Source organism: Rhyacophila brunnea, unplaced genomic scaffold (genome assembly GCF_057557595.1).
Source record: "Rhyacophila brunnea isolate RB1 unplaced genomic scaffold, BYU_Rbru_1.0 scaffold_19, whole genome shotgun sequence".
In the NCBI taxonomy this organism is placed as follows: Eukaryota; Metazoa; Arthropoda; class Insecta; order Trichoptera; family Rhyacophilidae; genus Rhyacophila; species Rhyacophila brunnea.
The window spans coordinates 30273565-30287880 of NW_028232848.1; the positions used below are offsets into that span (position 1 = coordinate 30273565).

General features: G+C 36.7%; 1 protein-coding gene across 4 annotated transcripts in view; it reads right to left on the reverse strand.

Moving 5' to 3' along the window:
* Positions 1–214: 214 nt before the first annotated feature.
* The window catches only part of ash1 (histone-lysine N-methyltransferase ash1), a 178227-nt gene continuing 164125 nt past the window's right edge, over positions 215–14316 (reverse strand). For all 4 annotated transcript variants that reach the window (XM_085945867.1, XM_085945870.1, XM_085945868.1 and 1 more), the window contains 14 exons: positions 13045–13183; positions 12399–12564; positions 11779–12036; positions 9820–10236; positions 9120–9468; positions 8805–9034; positions 8051–8150; positions 7222–7571; positions 6185–6538; positions 5043–5206; positions 4826–4928; positions 4456–4623; positions 3575–3736; positions 215–2357 (listed from right to left, as the gene is read on the reverse strand). In XM_085945867.1, coding sequence (XP_085801993.1) covers positions 2223–2357; positions 3575–3736; positions 4456–4623; positions 4826–4928; positions 5043–5206; positions 6185–6538; positions 7222–7571; positions 8051–8150; positions 8805–9034; positions 9120–9468; positions 9820–10236; positions 11779–12036; positions 12399–12564; positions 13045–13183 — 3095 coding nt within the window. In that variant the 3' untranslated portion in view covers positions 215–2222. The remainder of the gene's footprint in view (positions 2358–3574; positions 3737–4455; positions 4624–4825; positions 4929–5042; positions 5207–6184; positions 6539–7221; positions 7572–8050; positions 8151–8804; positions 9035–9119; positions 9469–9819; positions 10237–11778; positions 12037–12398; positions 12565–13044; positions 13184–14316) is intronic.

Genomic DNA, 14316 nt, shown 5'->3' on the forward strand with positions numbered 1-14316 from the left:
TATATATATATACATATATATATATTAATAGATGGCAATATAAAATTGTTATTATATTTGCATGCAAATTTAATAGGTGGCATTATACATTCCAATAATTGTATTCAAAGTATTTTATTTTGAATTAAAATATCAATTGCATTGAAGCGCAAAATATTATATGGAATTTACTATGGCTGTCCTAGGTCACTTCTGTCACGTGTTCATTTTTTTTCTATTAAAGAATTCAATTATCACAGAAAACCATTAAACACGTGGGCAGTACCAATAGCTCCCGTGTTTAAAATACGTGTCAAATGAATATTGCATGACGTGTGCAATGAATAACAAAGCGTATGAATTTTGTACCATAATAGTTAGTAAAGTTCTTCAGGCGTAATAAAAACAGGCTGAAAACAGCGTTAGAATACATGTTTAGCAAGTCGATGACAAAGCGAATAAATATTGTGTACATAATTAATTATAAACATTACATTTTAAATTCTCTACAAACTTATGTTAGATAGTATAGAAGTTGTGAATGTTATGTACCAACATTATATGTGAGTATGTATGTAATATTATGTTCACTGGGATAATATAGACTTATCTAAAATTGACAAAATATATTATTATATTACTATTATGCAAAGTTTTGTTAATATTAAATTACCTATCTCAATGCTTATTGATTTAAAGTAAATCTAAGAACGAGTATGTAATTGTTTATACCCAGTACCGTGACATTAGAAATGCACGATCTAATATTATTTAATGACACCTAATAACTTATACTGCATTATATACATATTACATTTTATATAGTGTTTTTTAAGGATTATTTTTTCACAGCAGATACGTTTTAATAAACCACCAGGATTATTTTGTTGTACTAAATTTCAAGAGCTAAGTAATTTTAGTATTACATATACCAAAATTACATGAGCAGACAGACTTGCAAGAGAGGGAGAGAGAGCAAAACATAAATATGTATATTTCAGCCCGATCCAGCTAGACAACTCTGGTGAAAGATTGCCACGAGCAGCACACTCTGCAAATGCTGTCAATTTGACATTTGCTTTTATGATAATCGGCCTGACTTAACACCCGCACAGGCCAATGCAAATCATCCTACAATGATGCTCATATCAACTTATGGATAAGATCAAATGGAGTAAACTTAATGTAAGTATGTATTGTATAGCGATTGCCACTATTCGATGAATCAACCAAAATAGTCAACACTGATATTAATCTAAAAGAAATATTACCAAATACAATGTTACAAAATTACAACAAAAAAATCCTTTGTATTTTGTAATTCGAATTTTTTTTTATATTTTCGGTCCCATCGATTTCGAATTAACTGGACGTCCAAGCAAGGCGAATTTTGGCGCCCTTTTATGCGTCTTGAAACACCAACTGTGTCAATAGACAGCAAACATTTTCCGGCCATATAGCGCCTGTACACGTGCATGGATTTACTTGCACCAATAGTGTGTATTTTAAACTATCGTGATAATAACTGTTTACATGGAAAAGTGCTGACTGTCTCGCCGTTTTATGGTACTATTTGACAGGTCGTGAAAATCGGTTATCCTCAAAATGAGTCTCTTCGCAGTGTAGTTCATTTATTTTACGGGCATGTTCGTTACCATCGATCTACTGCATAGGCGTAGATATTGCACGGTCTAATTGTCGAATGAAAATTCAGAAGCTTCTGAACTTTTTTTATACATGCATGTAATCTTGCAATTTGCACGATAATATGTGTTTACATGTGCATTTTTTTGTTATGACCACGATAATACGTACTGTCAGCAGTAAATCCATGCACGTGTAAACAGGGTATTAGGGCGTAGACACGACACGTATGTAGCCCTCTTCACAATGATGAGCACCACATGCATTCACCTGAATCGGGCCATTGTGAAGAGTTAGCATAACAGCTTATATTACGAAACAAAAATAATATGCTAATAAATAAAATCAGCAACTTGTCAAAATAGAATCTTCAATAGTGTGAAATTTAGCATACCTACCAAGCTGATCAATAGATATTTGTAGACGAATCATTAAATATAATTGTTATTTAACGTTGACAATTATTGCTAATAACTATCAGCGTGAGTCATCAGATATGCTCATGTAATTAGAGAATTAGTTATATTAAATTGTCAACGAGATACATAAATAATTTGATTCTAGAGTCTTTGCTGGATTCAGCAATCGGGATAGGTGAGTCAAGATGATATCATCTTCTTTCTCTGTCTCCGTCCGTCGAGTAAGTAAGACATGTCCAGCGGCTGCTTGGTTGGCATCTTGGAAAGAAGCTTCAGAAGTATATTGTTGAGGCGCGACTTCTGTGTAGCACGTGTCTGTGGGATAAGATAACAGATAACGGATTAGTTGCATTTGCGAATCTATAAAAAAAATTACACATTTGCAATCATAGTGGGGTTTTTACCAGAATTGTACTTTATCAGAAAGCAATTAGGAACTTCTATGACAGACGCTTTGAAGTAAAAAATACACATAACATATATGAATACATTATAATAGCTGGAGTACCTTTCTTGGTATACATGCGGAAAAAATTAGACCAGTCCATCAAATATATTAAAAATTATTCAAGAAAAACCCCACAAAATATTTTACCCCCCGTTTAAACTATATTAATTTTTTTTTCCATAACATTTTCCCTTTCATTAAAAAACTAATCCATTGAAAATTATCGATTTTAGTATAGTAGAACCTCAATATAACAAACTAACGCGGGTGAGGGGGTGTCCATGAAAGCTGAAAGTCCGTTATATAAAAACACAAACAAAATCCTGTTTATTCGTCTACAGATGATAATATATATTATATTCAGACACACCCGTTGTGGAGTGGCACGTTAATGTTCAACGTCGACACACTTGCTTTCAGTAAACCTGCTTTGAAAAAAGAATCACGCAGTTTGCACTTTTGAAGTCTGCTGTTTTTTTTATAATCAACTCTCTAAAATTATGAAAATCAGTCATTATGTGATACCCAGGGTCACTTCAATCTACTTCTAACCTTTGTAAACTTATTGTATGGAGTAATAAATGCATCCAATCACTTTGAGTTAACAAATTAAACTGCTGTACAACTGTGTGAATTAGCGGCCAACGTTGCAAATGTCAGGGCTACGTTCAGTCTATGAGCAGAACGGCATTATGACATTACAAATTTGAGTGCGAGAAATATGATGTGATTATCATCCGCAGAACATTGTTTACAAACAGTGACAGTTGGATATAAACATTTAAAACATTTAACAGGATGTTGTTAACAATTTTCACGTTTAAACAGATATTCCGTCTGTTATATCGAGGTTCGACTGTACGTAAAATGTTCTTACGGAACGTTTTATTATCAGAAATAAATGAGTTAACGGTGGTTTTGTGAATACACATTTTCTTGCATTATATCAGGCCCTCCCTCAGGGCGTAACATATATATCTGGATGACTGACTAACCAATAAGAATAATGGGATGACAGGAAAGGTTCTGCGAGAAAAAATCATAACAAGAATTAGAATCGTAGTAGAAATGAATAATATGTTACCTTGACGATGGGAGCATGCAGCAGGGGCGCTCCTTTAGGTTTGGGAGCAGGCAATGCCGGATGCTGATGTGTCACGGGCACCGCCTGCTTTTCTTGATTTGACTTCCCGGTATTTTCCTTACGAGGCCTATTTTTAAGCAATGATGGGGATACTTCGTGGGGCTGCAATTAGAAAACAATATATGATGTAGTATTAATCTTTGATGTATTACGTTCTCGGTATCTTTAAATGAGGATCGATCATTGGATGCTCAATGGAGTGGAAACTGAAATGAAGCACAAAAAAATCACAGGGTTTCGAGACACTGTTTCTCATAGCAAATGTCTAATGAATAAAACATTTATTAAATGTTTTGATCAATATATTGAAGAAATAAAAACAATAGTTGTATGTTTTTATACTTATGACACCGTAAAACTTTTACCTATTTTAAATTCACTTATAACTTAAATTAAATGGCCGAGACATTATTGATTGCAAACTGACAGCACAATTTTCTTCTGCAGAGGATTATTGCATAACCACACAGTCGGGGTACACTTACCAAAGTAGCAAAAAGTGTCTATGTGCCAAAAATTTTCATTAAAAATTTTGTAGAAAAATTTCAAAAATATTTTTTTAAAAATCTCTATGCTTGCACTCGAAAAATTAATTATCACTATTAACACGAAAGTGACAATAAAACAGTAGTTTAGTTTGTAATTAGGTTGTACACCAAAAATGATAACTTCAGATGATTTGAGATGACACAATGATTTCTAAAATTCTTACATTTGAATCGACGAAGGTAATTAGAGTGAGCAAAGAATACTGGAACTTAATTAGACCACATCAGTACAAGTGTTCAATTCATTGCAATAAAAAATAATGTCATGGTTACCGCATAAGTTCTAGTGATTTTCAGCCTCTGCGGGAACATCTCGAAGGCGTATGACTTGGTGCAGACGGGGTATTTGGGGCGAGAAATCTTGGTGAAGAGACGGGCGCACTTGTCCACTCGCAGCTCACAGATATACACATGCTCTTCCTTGGCAGCCAGCGGACGACCCTAAAACAATAAGCATCCATTCTTAACAAATGACAAATAAATCCTCGGCCAGATAAATTGCAAAAGTCTTCCAATAAGGGCATGAGCCAGAGCATTGACTCCAATTCTTTGACTTTACGTACGTGATTTAATTGAGATGAAAGCTTCACTCCCTTTATACATGAATATATTTTAGATGTGAGTGTTATAGATAATTAATTACCTTGCAGAATGTATTTAGATCCATGACCCAACACTGTGACATGACGAGTTCGATAGGAACCGCTTCATATAAAGGCACTCTCATTACTTCATTAGGGAAGAATCTGAAACATTTGAAAAGGAAATTATTGTAGTATGACATTATTTACAAAAGGTCTTTTAACTAGTTTGAGAAGAACATTTTATATTCCAAGTAATATTTCTGTATCTTAGCTTACTTTCTAGTAGGTTCGTGATACGTCTCGTGCGGTCTGAGGTAATGGTGACCGTAGACATATCGCTGTCCCGTAGCGCTATCTTTCCACAAACGTTCCACTCGGAAGATGTCCAACTCCGACACGCTGATTGCTCCGATTGTTTTGTAAGTGTGCTTGCGCACCTCCTGGAAGCAGAAGGATAACACTAATTAATACGAACATAAGGATAAAAGATGGTGTGAATCTTCCAACAGTAAAAACAAATTAAGAAACTCGTTAATTCCGGCAAACAGTAATACAATAACCTATTTTAGATTTAACTACGTTAATAGGCTGCCAGACTATTTGTACATATTATTTCTGAAACAGTTTATAAAGTGGTAAGAAAGAAGATTTCGTCTCTGCAAATATGTAAAGTAACTGAGGATGGTAATCACTGAATTTATATGACAAAATTAAGTGATTTTCGAGGAACATAGTTAAGTGGATTCTCATTTCCTTCTATACCGCAGTATTATGGACGGTGACATTACAACGCGCACAAAATACTATAATTGAGCCATTAATGAGGGTGTCCTCTGTACTCCGATAGGTACTATTTCCCTCTAGCAGTCTAGATTTAGAGGGTAGTTAGTCCTTAACACTCCAGACAGCCTCCTGAAGTCACTCATCTACCTGTAGCCTTGGTTGTCATCGGGTTAGTTAATTGCCGATTATGACGCATTTCTATGTGTTGATTTTTATCATTCAACTGTCTATTGAATGACAGAAATTGATAAGTGGGAATCAGTTGTTGAATTGAATGAAGTTGGGGTCCTTTCTACTTTAGTCAATTCAACTGTGAATCATCCTTCGATCAATCAATCACACTTCGGCGGGTGGAAACAACTTATTTTGATTTTATTAAGATTCGTTACTACCATGTGACACAACCTTGTTTTAGTTTATGAATAAAGTGGCATATTCAGCCAAATGGACTCAAATGGAATAGTACAAAACTTAAATCAATTAGAATTTAAATTTTAAATTCCGTCAAGTACCCTCGGTCGATAGTATTAATTCTGAGGTATGTCTTTGTCAAAAAATATTTCAGGTGGTCATACGAAATGATGTTATAAACTCGATGTCATAAGCAAACCATTGATAATAAAAAAACAACTGACCGATGAACTATCGCCGGCATCAACATCCCCACTCTTCCCGGCGGTGTTCTTCTCCTTTCCTCCCTTGTCTTTGTCCTTGTCGGTCATGTTGCTCTTCCCCTTCTTACTCCTCTCGATGCGTTTATTGAAAGGTTTGCTGCTGCTTGAAACGGCCGCATTCGCTCCCTCCTTCGCGTTGCCGGCCTGAGTCTTGGTGAGAGGCGAGCTACAGTCGGGGTGTAGTTCATCGACTGGGATGTCTCGCAGGACGTAGACCGTATCTCCTTGCCGCACCTGGAGATCGCCTCGCAGAAGCGACAGGTAGAATTGATGGCCTTCGTCCGTGTATTCGTCTAATGAGATTTCCAAATTCACCTGAAAGAAAAAATAAAATAAATAAGTATTCAACCTATGCCCTGATTTGTACAGTCGCCTCCGAGTAGAAATGGGCTCAAGCTAATATTGAGGCTAAGATCAGAGCAGACAATGGGTAAGAGATTTGATGCATAGTAGCACAATGCCCCAAATTTGAGTGACAGAGTAGAGTTGCGACTTAAAAATGACGATGAACTTAAATGTGCCTTGGCATTGGTGAAGACAAGAACTCGGTAAAATCGTAAAAGTTCTTTCACAGAATTGGTGAGAGCTTCTAGACAACAGATCATAACTCAGAGAAAAGATAATTTCATATATATTATACAAACCAAGGAAGTTTTGAAGTTTTGCAACTGCCACTTATGAAGATACCCATATGTGCAGAAATCGTACAGAATACACTGTTAGTTTTGACTACAGTGAAGTTAGGTGCACAAATAATAATATAAAATAAAACCTCATTGACTGCACAATGCCTCATACCATTGGGCTGACTAATGAACTGCCCTGATTACCTAACGCAGTGTTAAAATGATTCTCAATGTTAAACCTATCTGAATTTAGGTAAAAGCTGAACTTAAATGATAATATTTCGACAGTGTAATCTTGCCAATTATTAAAAACACGTTTATTGTACAGATTTTCATACATAGTAGGCATACTTGAAAAGTACATAAAATTACCTCTCTGGGCTGACAGCGATGGCAATAGTACGGCTCGCCGATATCAGTAACGGCCATACATCTGGCGTGCTGCCAAACTCCACAACCCTTCATTGTGTTCTTCGACACATCCGACGCAGCAGAAGTACCAGCTGAAGAACTTTCCTGTTCGGTACTGCATCCTTCAGAAGGCGCAGGCTTAGGATTATTTTTAACGGAGCCACCGTTATCTGTGTCGGAAACCTTAGAGGTGCTCGCGGGTGACGGTGGATTTGTGCCGTTTTGATTTTGGTTTTGGTCTCCTTCTCCTCCACATTGAACCATCAGGCCTTCTTCCCCATGCAGACCACACACGCACAGTATCACTTCCTCTGCAAATACAATTCCATATTCATTATTAATCAGTAGTGTGCGGTAATTTATGAGATCAGGGATGCGCTCAAAAATAATATATATTTTATAGGTAAACGAGTATTTTTTGACTATTATCTATAATTGATTTTTAAAAACTAACCAATACCATCTGTAAATTGTAGTCTTAGTTCAATAAAAACAAATACGTATGATTAACAAAAGTGCACTTTTTATGGCAGATCTTAGCAGCCTACCTTCACCCTTCGTTACTGCCTTTCAGTCATGCTAACCACTAAGTAGCATGCTGTGTACAATAAAGGAATACATATTATACATGTCATGTTATTATTATTCAAGCGGCGAAAAGTACTGGTGTAAAAATCAACTGATTTTGTGAGACGGAAAACTAAGTTTACGACTCTTCAAGTTGCATCAAATTGGCCTGATTACAATAATCAAACAATAAAATATATTGTAAGTTAAGAAAAATACATACCCTGTTTGCGTTTTTGTAAGAAGCCTTGAGGGAGGGGTTCGTCGGGTCCCAAAATTGTTGACAGTTGTTCGGCAAAATCCAACTTTGCATTGTTGTATAACTAGAAGAAAAAAATATTATACATAAATAAAGCTACATCTACAGTTATATTAAAATTTCTAATTAGGTTACATTATCAACATGATTCATCTGGGGATGTGACACCTCCCATGTCTTCATTGCAACTATGGTAATAATTCCATGGTGTGGCGATAGCGTCATTTAAAAAAATAAAAGAAGTACTGTATGCGTTATTTCTTGTTATAACATTTTTAGAACAGCATGTTAAGGAAATGTGCATGCTGGGCATGATGACAAAAACGAAATAATTAGATGAGGGAATAAATAATAAATGAGCAAGACAGAAAGTTTGAAGAAAAGACAAATGGGTAGACAAATCAGTCACTCAGTGGTACCCAAGAATCGCCATCTGATACACCTGACATGATAGTTATATTCTACGGAAGTACATGACAATCCAACACAGGATCGAAAGGGATGGAACAACTTGGAAACTGGATTGATGCAGGATGATGCTAACATAAATATATATTAACACCAAGCTTCTAACAATCAACATTTATGATCCAAATTGATCCAAACTCCACAACTTGACTGACTTTATTAAAGATTCATAGTTCTAAATAAATTATCAACAATGTATGGTTAAAAAATAATGTAGTAGGTAATAGTAACAATGAAAGCAAATATGTACCTTTCTAAGTTGCTGAGATATGATGCCTTGACTGGAGGTACGTCCTAGGGTTTTAATAATGGTCGTGAACAAGGAATTGAAATGGCTATCGAAAAGAGCGATGGTCTTATACTGTCCCGTTTCGATATTCCCTTGAATAGTAGTGAGATCCTGAGGAGAAGAGTTACTTTCCGCATTACGGCTCGCCTTCCTCCGAAGCAGCGGAGTACACAGCAAATCACCCTTGTCATCTGTCATCAAACAAAACATTTAATTGTATTAAAGAATCTTCCAAATTTACTTCCATTTAAATTTGTCAAATTAAAAGAAAATTACCTTTAGCGTTAATAACCAAGTTATAAAGTTCCCGAAAGACGTTAGCCAGCCTGGCGTGCTTGCTGAGTTCAGGATTGTCTTCGGCCCGCGCCAGACGCCTGGTTCTGATGTTCCTGGGCGTCCTCAAGGCGTGTAGACGAGTCAAGAACACACTGGGATTGCACATGTTATGTTGGAGCAAATTGGCATTGGTAGCAGCGGACTGCGACGGCAGAACGGCAGAACTGTTGGGAACGCCGCTTGCATTGCACGCCATTATCTGCGATGCGCTCGGCTGGATGTTTGACAACAACTGCTGACTCGCCGCCAACGCTGGATGAGAGAGCATTCGTTCACGTATGCGCCGTACCTGGAATTCATTGACAATGCTTAATAATATCAATACAAGTCTACCACAAAAATATCAGAACGAAAGAAAACCCCTCATCTATGACGATTACGTATTTAAAATGAATCTTAATTTTATTCAACTTTAAAATTAAATTCTCTGATCTCGTACCTTTCGATTCAACATGCAATGATTACTTTTAATTCAACATCTTTCTATTTTCCAACATTTTAATCGCTTCGTAATGTTAACATTTCGATTCATAAATATATATCTATATAATATTACATAATTTTATCCTATGAAAATGTTTTCTTCAAGATCTGGGATCACTACACTTATTAATTTGTTGTAATATTTATTATCAATTACCTTATCAAGATTTCTGTGCAAGAAGCAGTGTCGATCCTTCACCATAAGCTTCTCCTTATTGGTGAGCGGCTTCATCTGCGGCTCTTGCCAGAACCGGCTACTCGCATGCTGCACCTCCTTCATGAAGGACAGCGCGTCATTTCTCTCAGGCGAGTTGACGTTCACGATCACGTTGGACTGGCCGTTGGGCTTCATGTTCGTCTTAATGGCCTTCCTGGGCCGCCCTACTCTGTTAGGAGTGACATTGGAGGGATTGGCCTGACTCTGATTGGCCGCAGTCGATGGAGGGACAGTGGAAGTCCCCACGGATACGGATGTTGTAGAAGTTTTAACTTGGCTCTTGACGACGGATTTTGTTATGCGTTGAGATTTACCGCCGATGACACCGCGGCAATTTTCAGAGTCACATTTGCATGCCTGTAAAAAGAAATTTATTACATGAAGATTCAAGCAATAAACCACAGTAGATTATGGGTTTCAAAAACATATTATGTAGAATGGTAATTATAATTCGACGCAGCGCATTATGACTGATAAAGATTATTATACTAAAGTGTGTCTCTTTCTCAAATAATCAACAAAGATATCCATTCTAAAAACTACATCTTTGCATGATACAGTGGAACCTCAATTTTACGTGCCTGAAAGTCATGTTTTCCCATTATTTGCGTGTGGTTTCTGCAGTCGCATTTTGTTTTACCACGTACCCAATAGTGTATTGTAGAATTCAACAAGTTTAACTTCAGACTTGTGGTGTTATCGAACTATCGCGAGAGGATTGCCAGGATTGGAAGATTCCTGACATCCTTAATAAAAAACGAAAAAAATGCAATGATATACATATGGCATTAGTTAGGATATTTTTGGGTATATGGCATGCCGCAATTTTTCGTCAACATTGTTTATGAGCCGAATAAGCTCTTTTTGTCGTATATACATATATACTTATAATCTTTCTACCATCAATTTACAAAACCTTTTGCATTATTAACACTTCTAAAAATGACTTATAGCACACACAAAAAAGAAACATCAAATGCTTTCATGGTGATGGGAACGAATAGGGAAGTAGGATTTTAGTACACCAAGCTGCCGCACATCAACTTAAACTTTTCGCATTCTAACTCCATTTTGACAAAAATGTTAGTTATAAACATACCATATTAGTGTGAAATTAGATAGTTTTGACAGAAATTAAGACATAGTCGCAGCGGCTTCAAGCAAGAGAAAGCGATGCAATAGGCTTAATGTAAGTGACGTTCGGAATAAAAACTGTAACAATTATCAAATTCACCATGTCGACTGCTAAATCTGCAAACCCTATTTGGGCAAATTGTTCAGGAAGGAGAAAGAACTTAATAATTTAACTATCAAGCGGAATTTCACAATTCTAAAAATACACTATTTTAACTTCCCTTTTACATATAAAGAAAATTTATATAAAAACCGGAGTTGTTCTAATTGCGATATTGGAAATTTGGCACCTGCAGTTGACTGTTTTGTTTGAAGAACGATAATGCATTTATTTATAGGTTTAGGAGTTTGAAATTATGTGTGAGCATAGAAAACATGCTTTATAACAAAATCCCATCAAAATCTCACTTTTGGTCCAAAAGTGCAGTTGACTGGTTTGCAGATGAAGCAGCCGATGTGTAATTCGTGCGCACTTGAAGAGACCGCACCTTCAAGGTTAAATTGTTCCACTATAAAGCTTTTCATTTTATGTCTAATAACATTTGACAAATGACATACATTCTTAGTATGGAATATAAATTGTGGTGTGAAAGATTTAATTGGAATTTTGATTGGGCTGTTATCTTGTATACCAAAAGTAAATGCAACTGTTCACTTTCCATCGGCATGGCAAAAGTTTATTCGGTTGAAAGCATCAAGTCTATATATACTAAAGGGCCACCAAATACACAAATACACACAATAAAGATCAACATATCGACTAACCTGTCCTTCAGCCGGATTGAACAATGAGAAATTGTAATCGTAGGTGAGTTCCTCCCCGGATTTAATGTCGCGGAGGGCGAAGAGAGCCATTCGGAAGAGGCCGTTGACAGACCACTTCTGCATCTCGCAGTTGGGTTGGCAGGAGTGGTTGACGAAGCGGCCCTCACCGCCCATCCGATGGCCGTCGATCACCAGACCACCGTCCAGATGCAGGCAGTAGTGGTGTGTGTCTTTCACGTACCTAGATGCCATGCGGTCCTGCAAAATCAGGTAAAATCAATGAATGAATGATTTTAATTAAAAACCTATGCAAATGGAGTTTTAATATTATATGAAAACTGATAATTATTAAATTAGCTGGTAATAATTTCATTTTAGATTCATCGGTAGCAAGCTTTGATATTTATTTTCCGGAACCTCTTGTTGCAGAGATTTTTAATTTATGCATAGATTACCAATTCAACTAAATTTAAAAATCTGGAATCCTAATCAAGCATTGTGACGCAAAAAGCTTGTAAGACAGATTCAATCATTTTGAAAGGATGGGTTCTTAGCCCATGAAACATCTCCATTAGGTAAAAACATAACGTTCACTGTCTGAAAATCGCAAGAAAGTTTACCTTGAATTCCTTATCGGAAACCACTTCTCCGACGTATTCGAGGATGAATGTTCCGTTGATGATAGGCATCTTAGTCCTCACGCCCCACCCCTTGTTCTCAGTCATGAATTTATCCAAGCCTGGAGCGATCTCGTGGCGCTGGATTCGTTGATTTTTACATAAATCCCTGAAAGAAAATAATAAATAAATCAACTTTAGAACATGATTACTTCTAGATAGTTCATTTCATAATATGACTCTCTACAGAAACGTTTGGAGGTCCAGGTTAAATTAAGAGTATGCAGTGTACTTTTAGCAATTTTTTGTATTTTTTAATAAATCTAATTGAATTATGGAGTTTTCGAATATCAACACATGATATCCAAAATTTGTATCACATGACCACATATTTTAAAATGTTAATATTATTCTTAAAGTAAAATAGCGCCGCTGGCGACTTTTTTACCATTAAAGCAAATTTTTGAAGTGTTTATCTCACTCATTAGTCGACCCGTCATGCCGGGCCCCCCCAGACCCCGGGCCCGAAGGCTAGAGCCCTATCAGCCACCACCTTATGGGGGCCATGGTTTTACCATTTGAGACAGTTATTGTTGTTACAGTATCACATTTTGCAACAAAGGAGAATAAATAAATAAAATATACTGACTTGCAAGGACAGAGTTGCGGTGAACACTCTGCGTAGACCATTCGGTTGATGCAGTCATCCTGGCACTCGGAGGAGGGCGGACAGCTGCACGCCTGGCTCTCACACCCGTCGGGAGTTGGCTTCACATCATAGTACACATCTGCAGACAAACAAATTCCACATTAGTCAAACAACTATCACATAATTAATTATCGCAAACAAAAATGTTGGAAGAAAAACCTAATTTAATGGAGATTATTCTAACTGCATTTTCCCATTGCTGACTCAATTGTAGAAATATTGGTACTTGCACATATTTGTCAGAGACGCACTAAGATAAAAATGTCGCGCTAGTGTTACCAAGCTAAGAGAAGATTTTTATACAGTGAAACATCATTATTTAAATGAACAATCATGTAAAATCACAAACAACAGTGTTTGCCAGCAAGAAGTCAACAGCAGACCACTGATTTTATAATTTACAAAATTGTGCTGAAAAAATTCTTCTCTGTTATTAGTTAGGTTAGTGACGGGGCCTCCACTGCCGCGGCTAGTTCCAAGGGTATGGAAGTGAAGGTTGTCAATGCCAAGAGGAGTCACAGGCCAAGGTCTTCGTAGGGTTGGTAGTCAGAATAAAACTCATAGTCGGTAGATGGTCCATATATTGTTCAAGTTCACAAAAGTTCACAAAGTTCACAATGGTTCATCATATTATAATTATTAGTGTTCAAAAAAAAGTTAATATTATTCACATAAATGTTCGAAGCACAGTATACGGTCGTCCGTCAAATGATAAAGTACATTAACACTCGCAACGAGAAATATTAATTCGAAGAAAAGTTCCACAATTATCCAAATGTATCAAAAGATTCGCTACCATCAAACTTAGGTTGACAGTCAGGTTCGTACGACCCGATGAATAGCAGATAAAAGTCGAAAAAGATTCGGGGCCTCCGTTGGAGAACCGCTGTACGAAACTATACTTTTCACTCGAAAATATTAAAGTACCAGATAGGTATTTATGTTCGAAAAATTATTCGCGAAATTTTTCTAAGTCGGGGTTAGGTATTTATAAACGGTTACTCGCGCCGAAACGACAAAGTCCAACTTTAGGTATTTTACCCGCAGGAGGAAAGGGGGAGTTGGGTGGTCCCAAACTCCTGTGCAGACTTGCACAATTATATGAATTTGTATGATATATCAGACCGACGTCCGACGTGGACTCGGTCCTGGAAGCAGTGAAAAACTGGATACAGAATTCGAAAATCCTGGGTTTTTATTCGAATCGGGAGA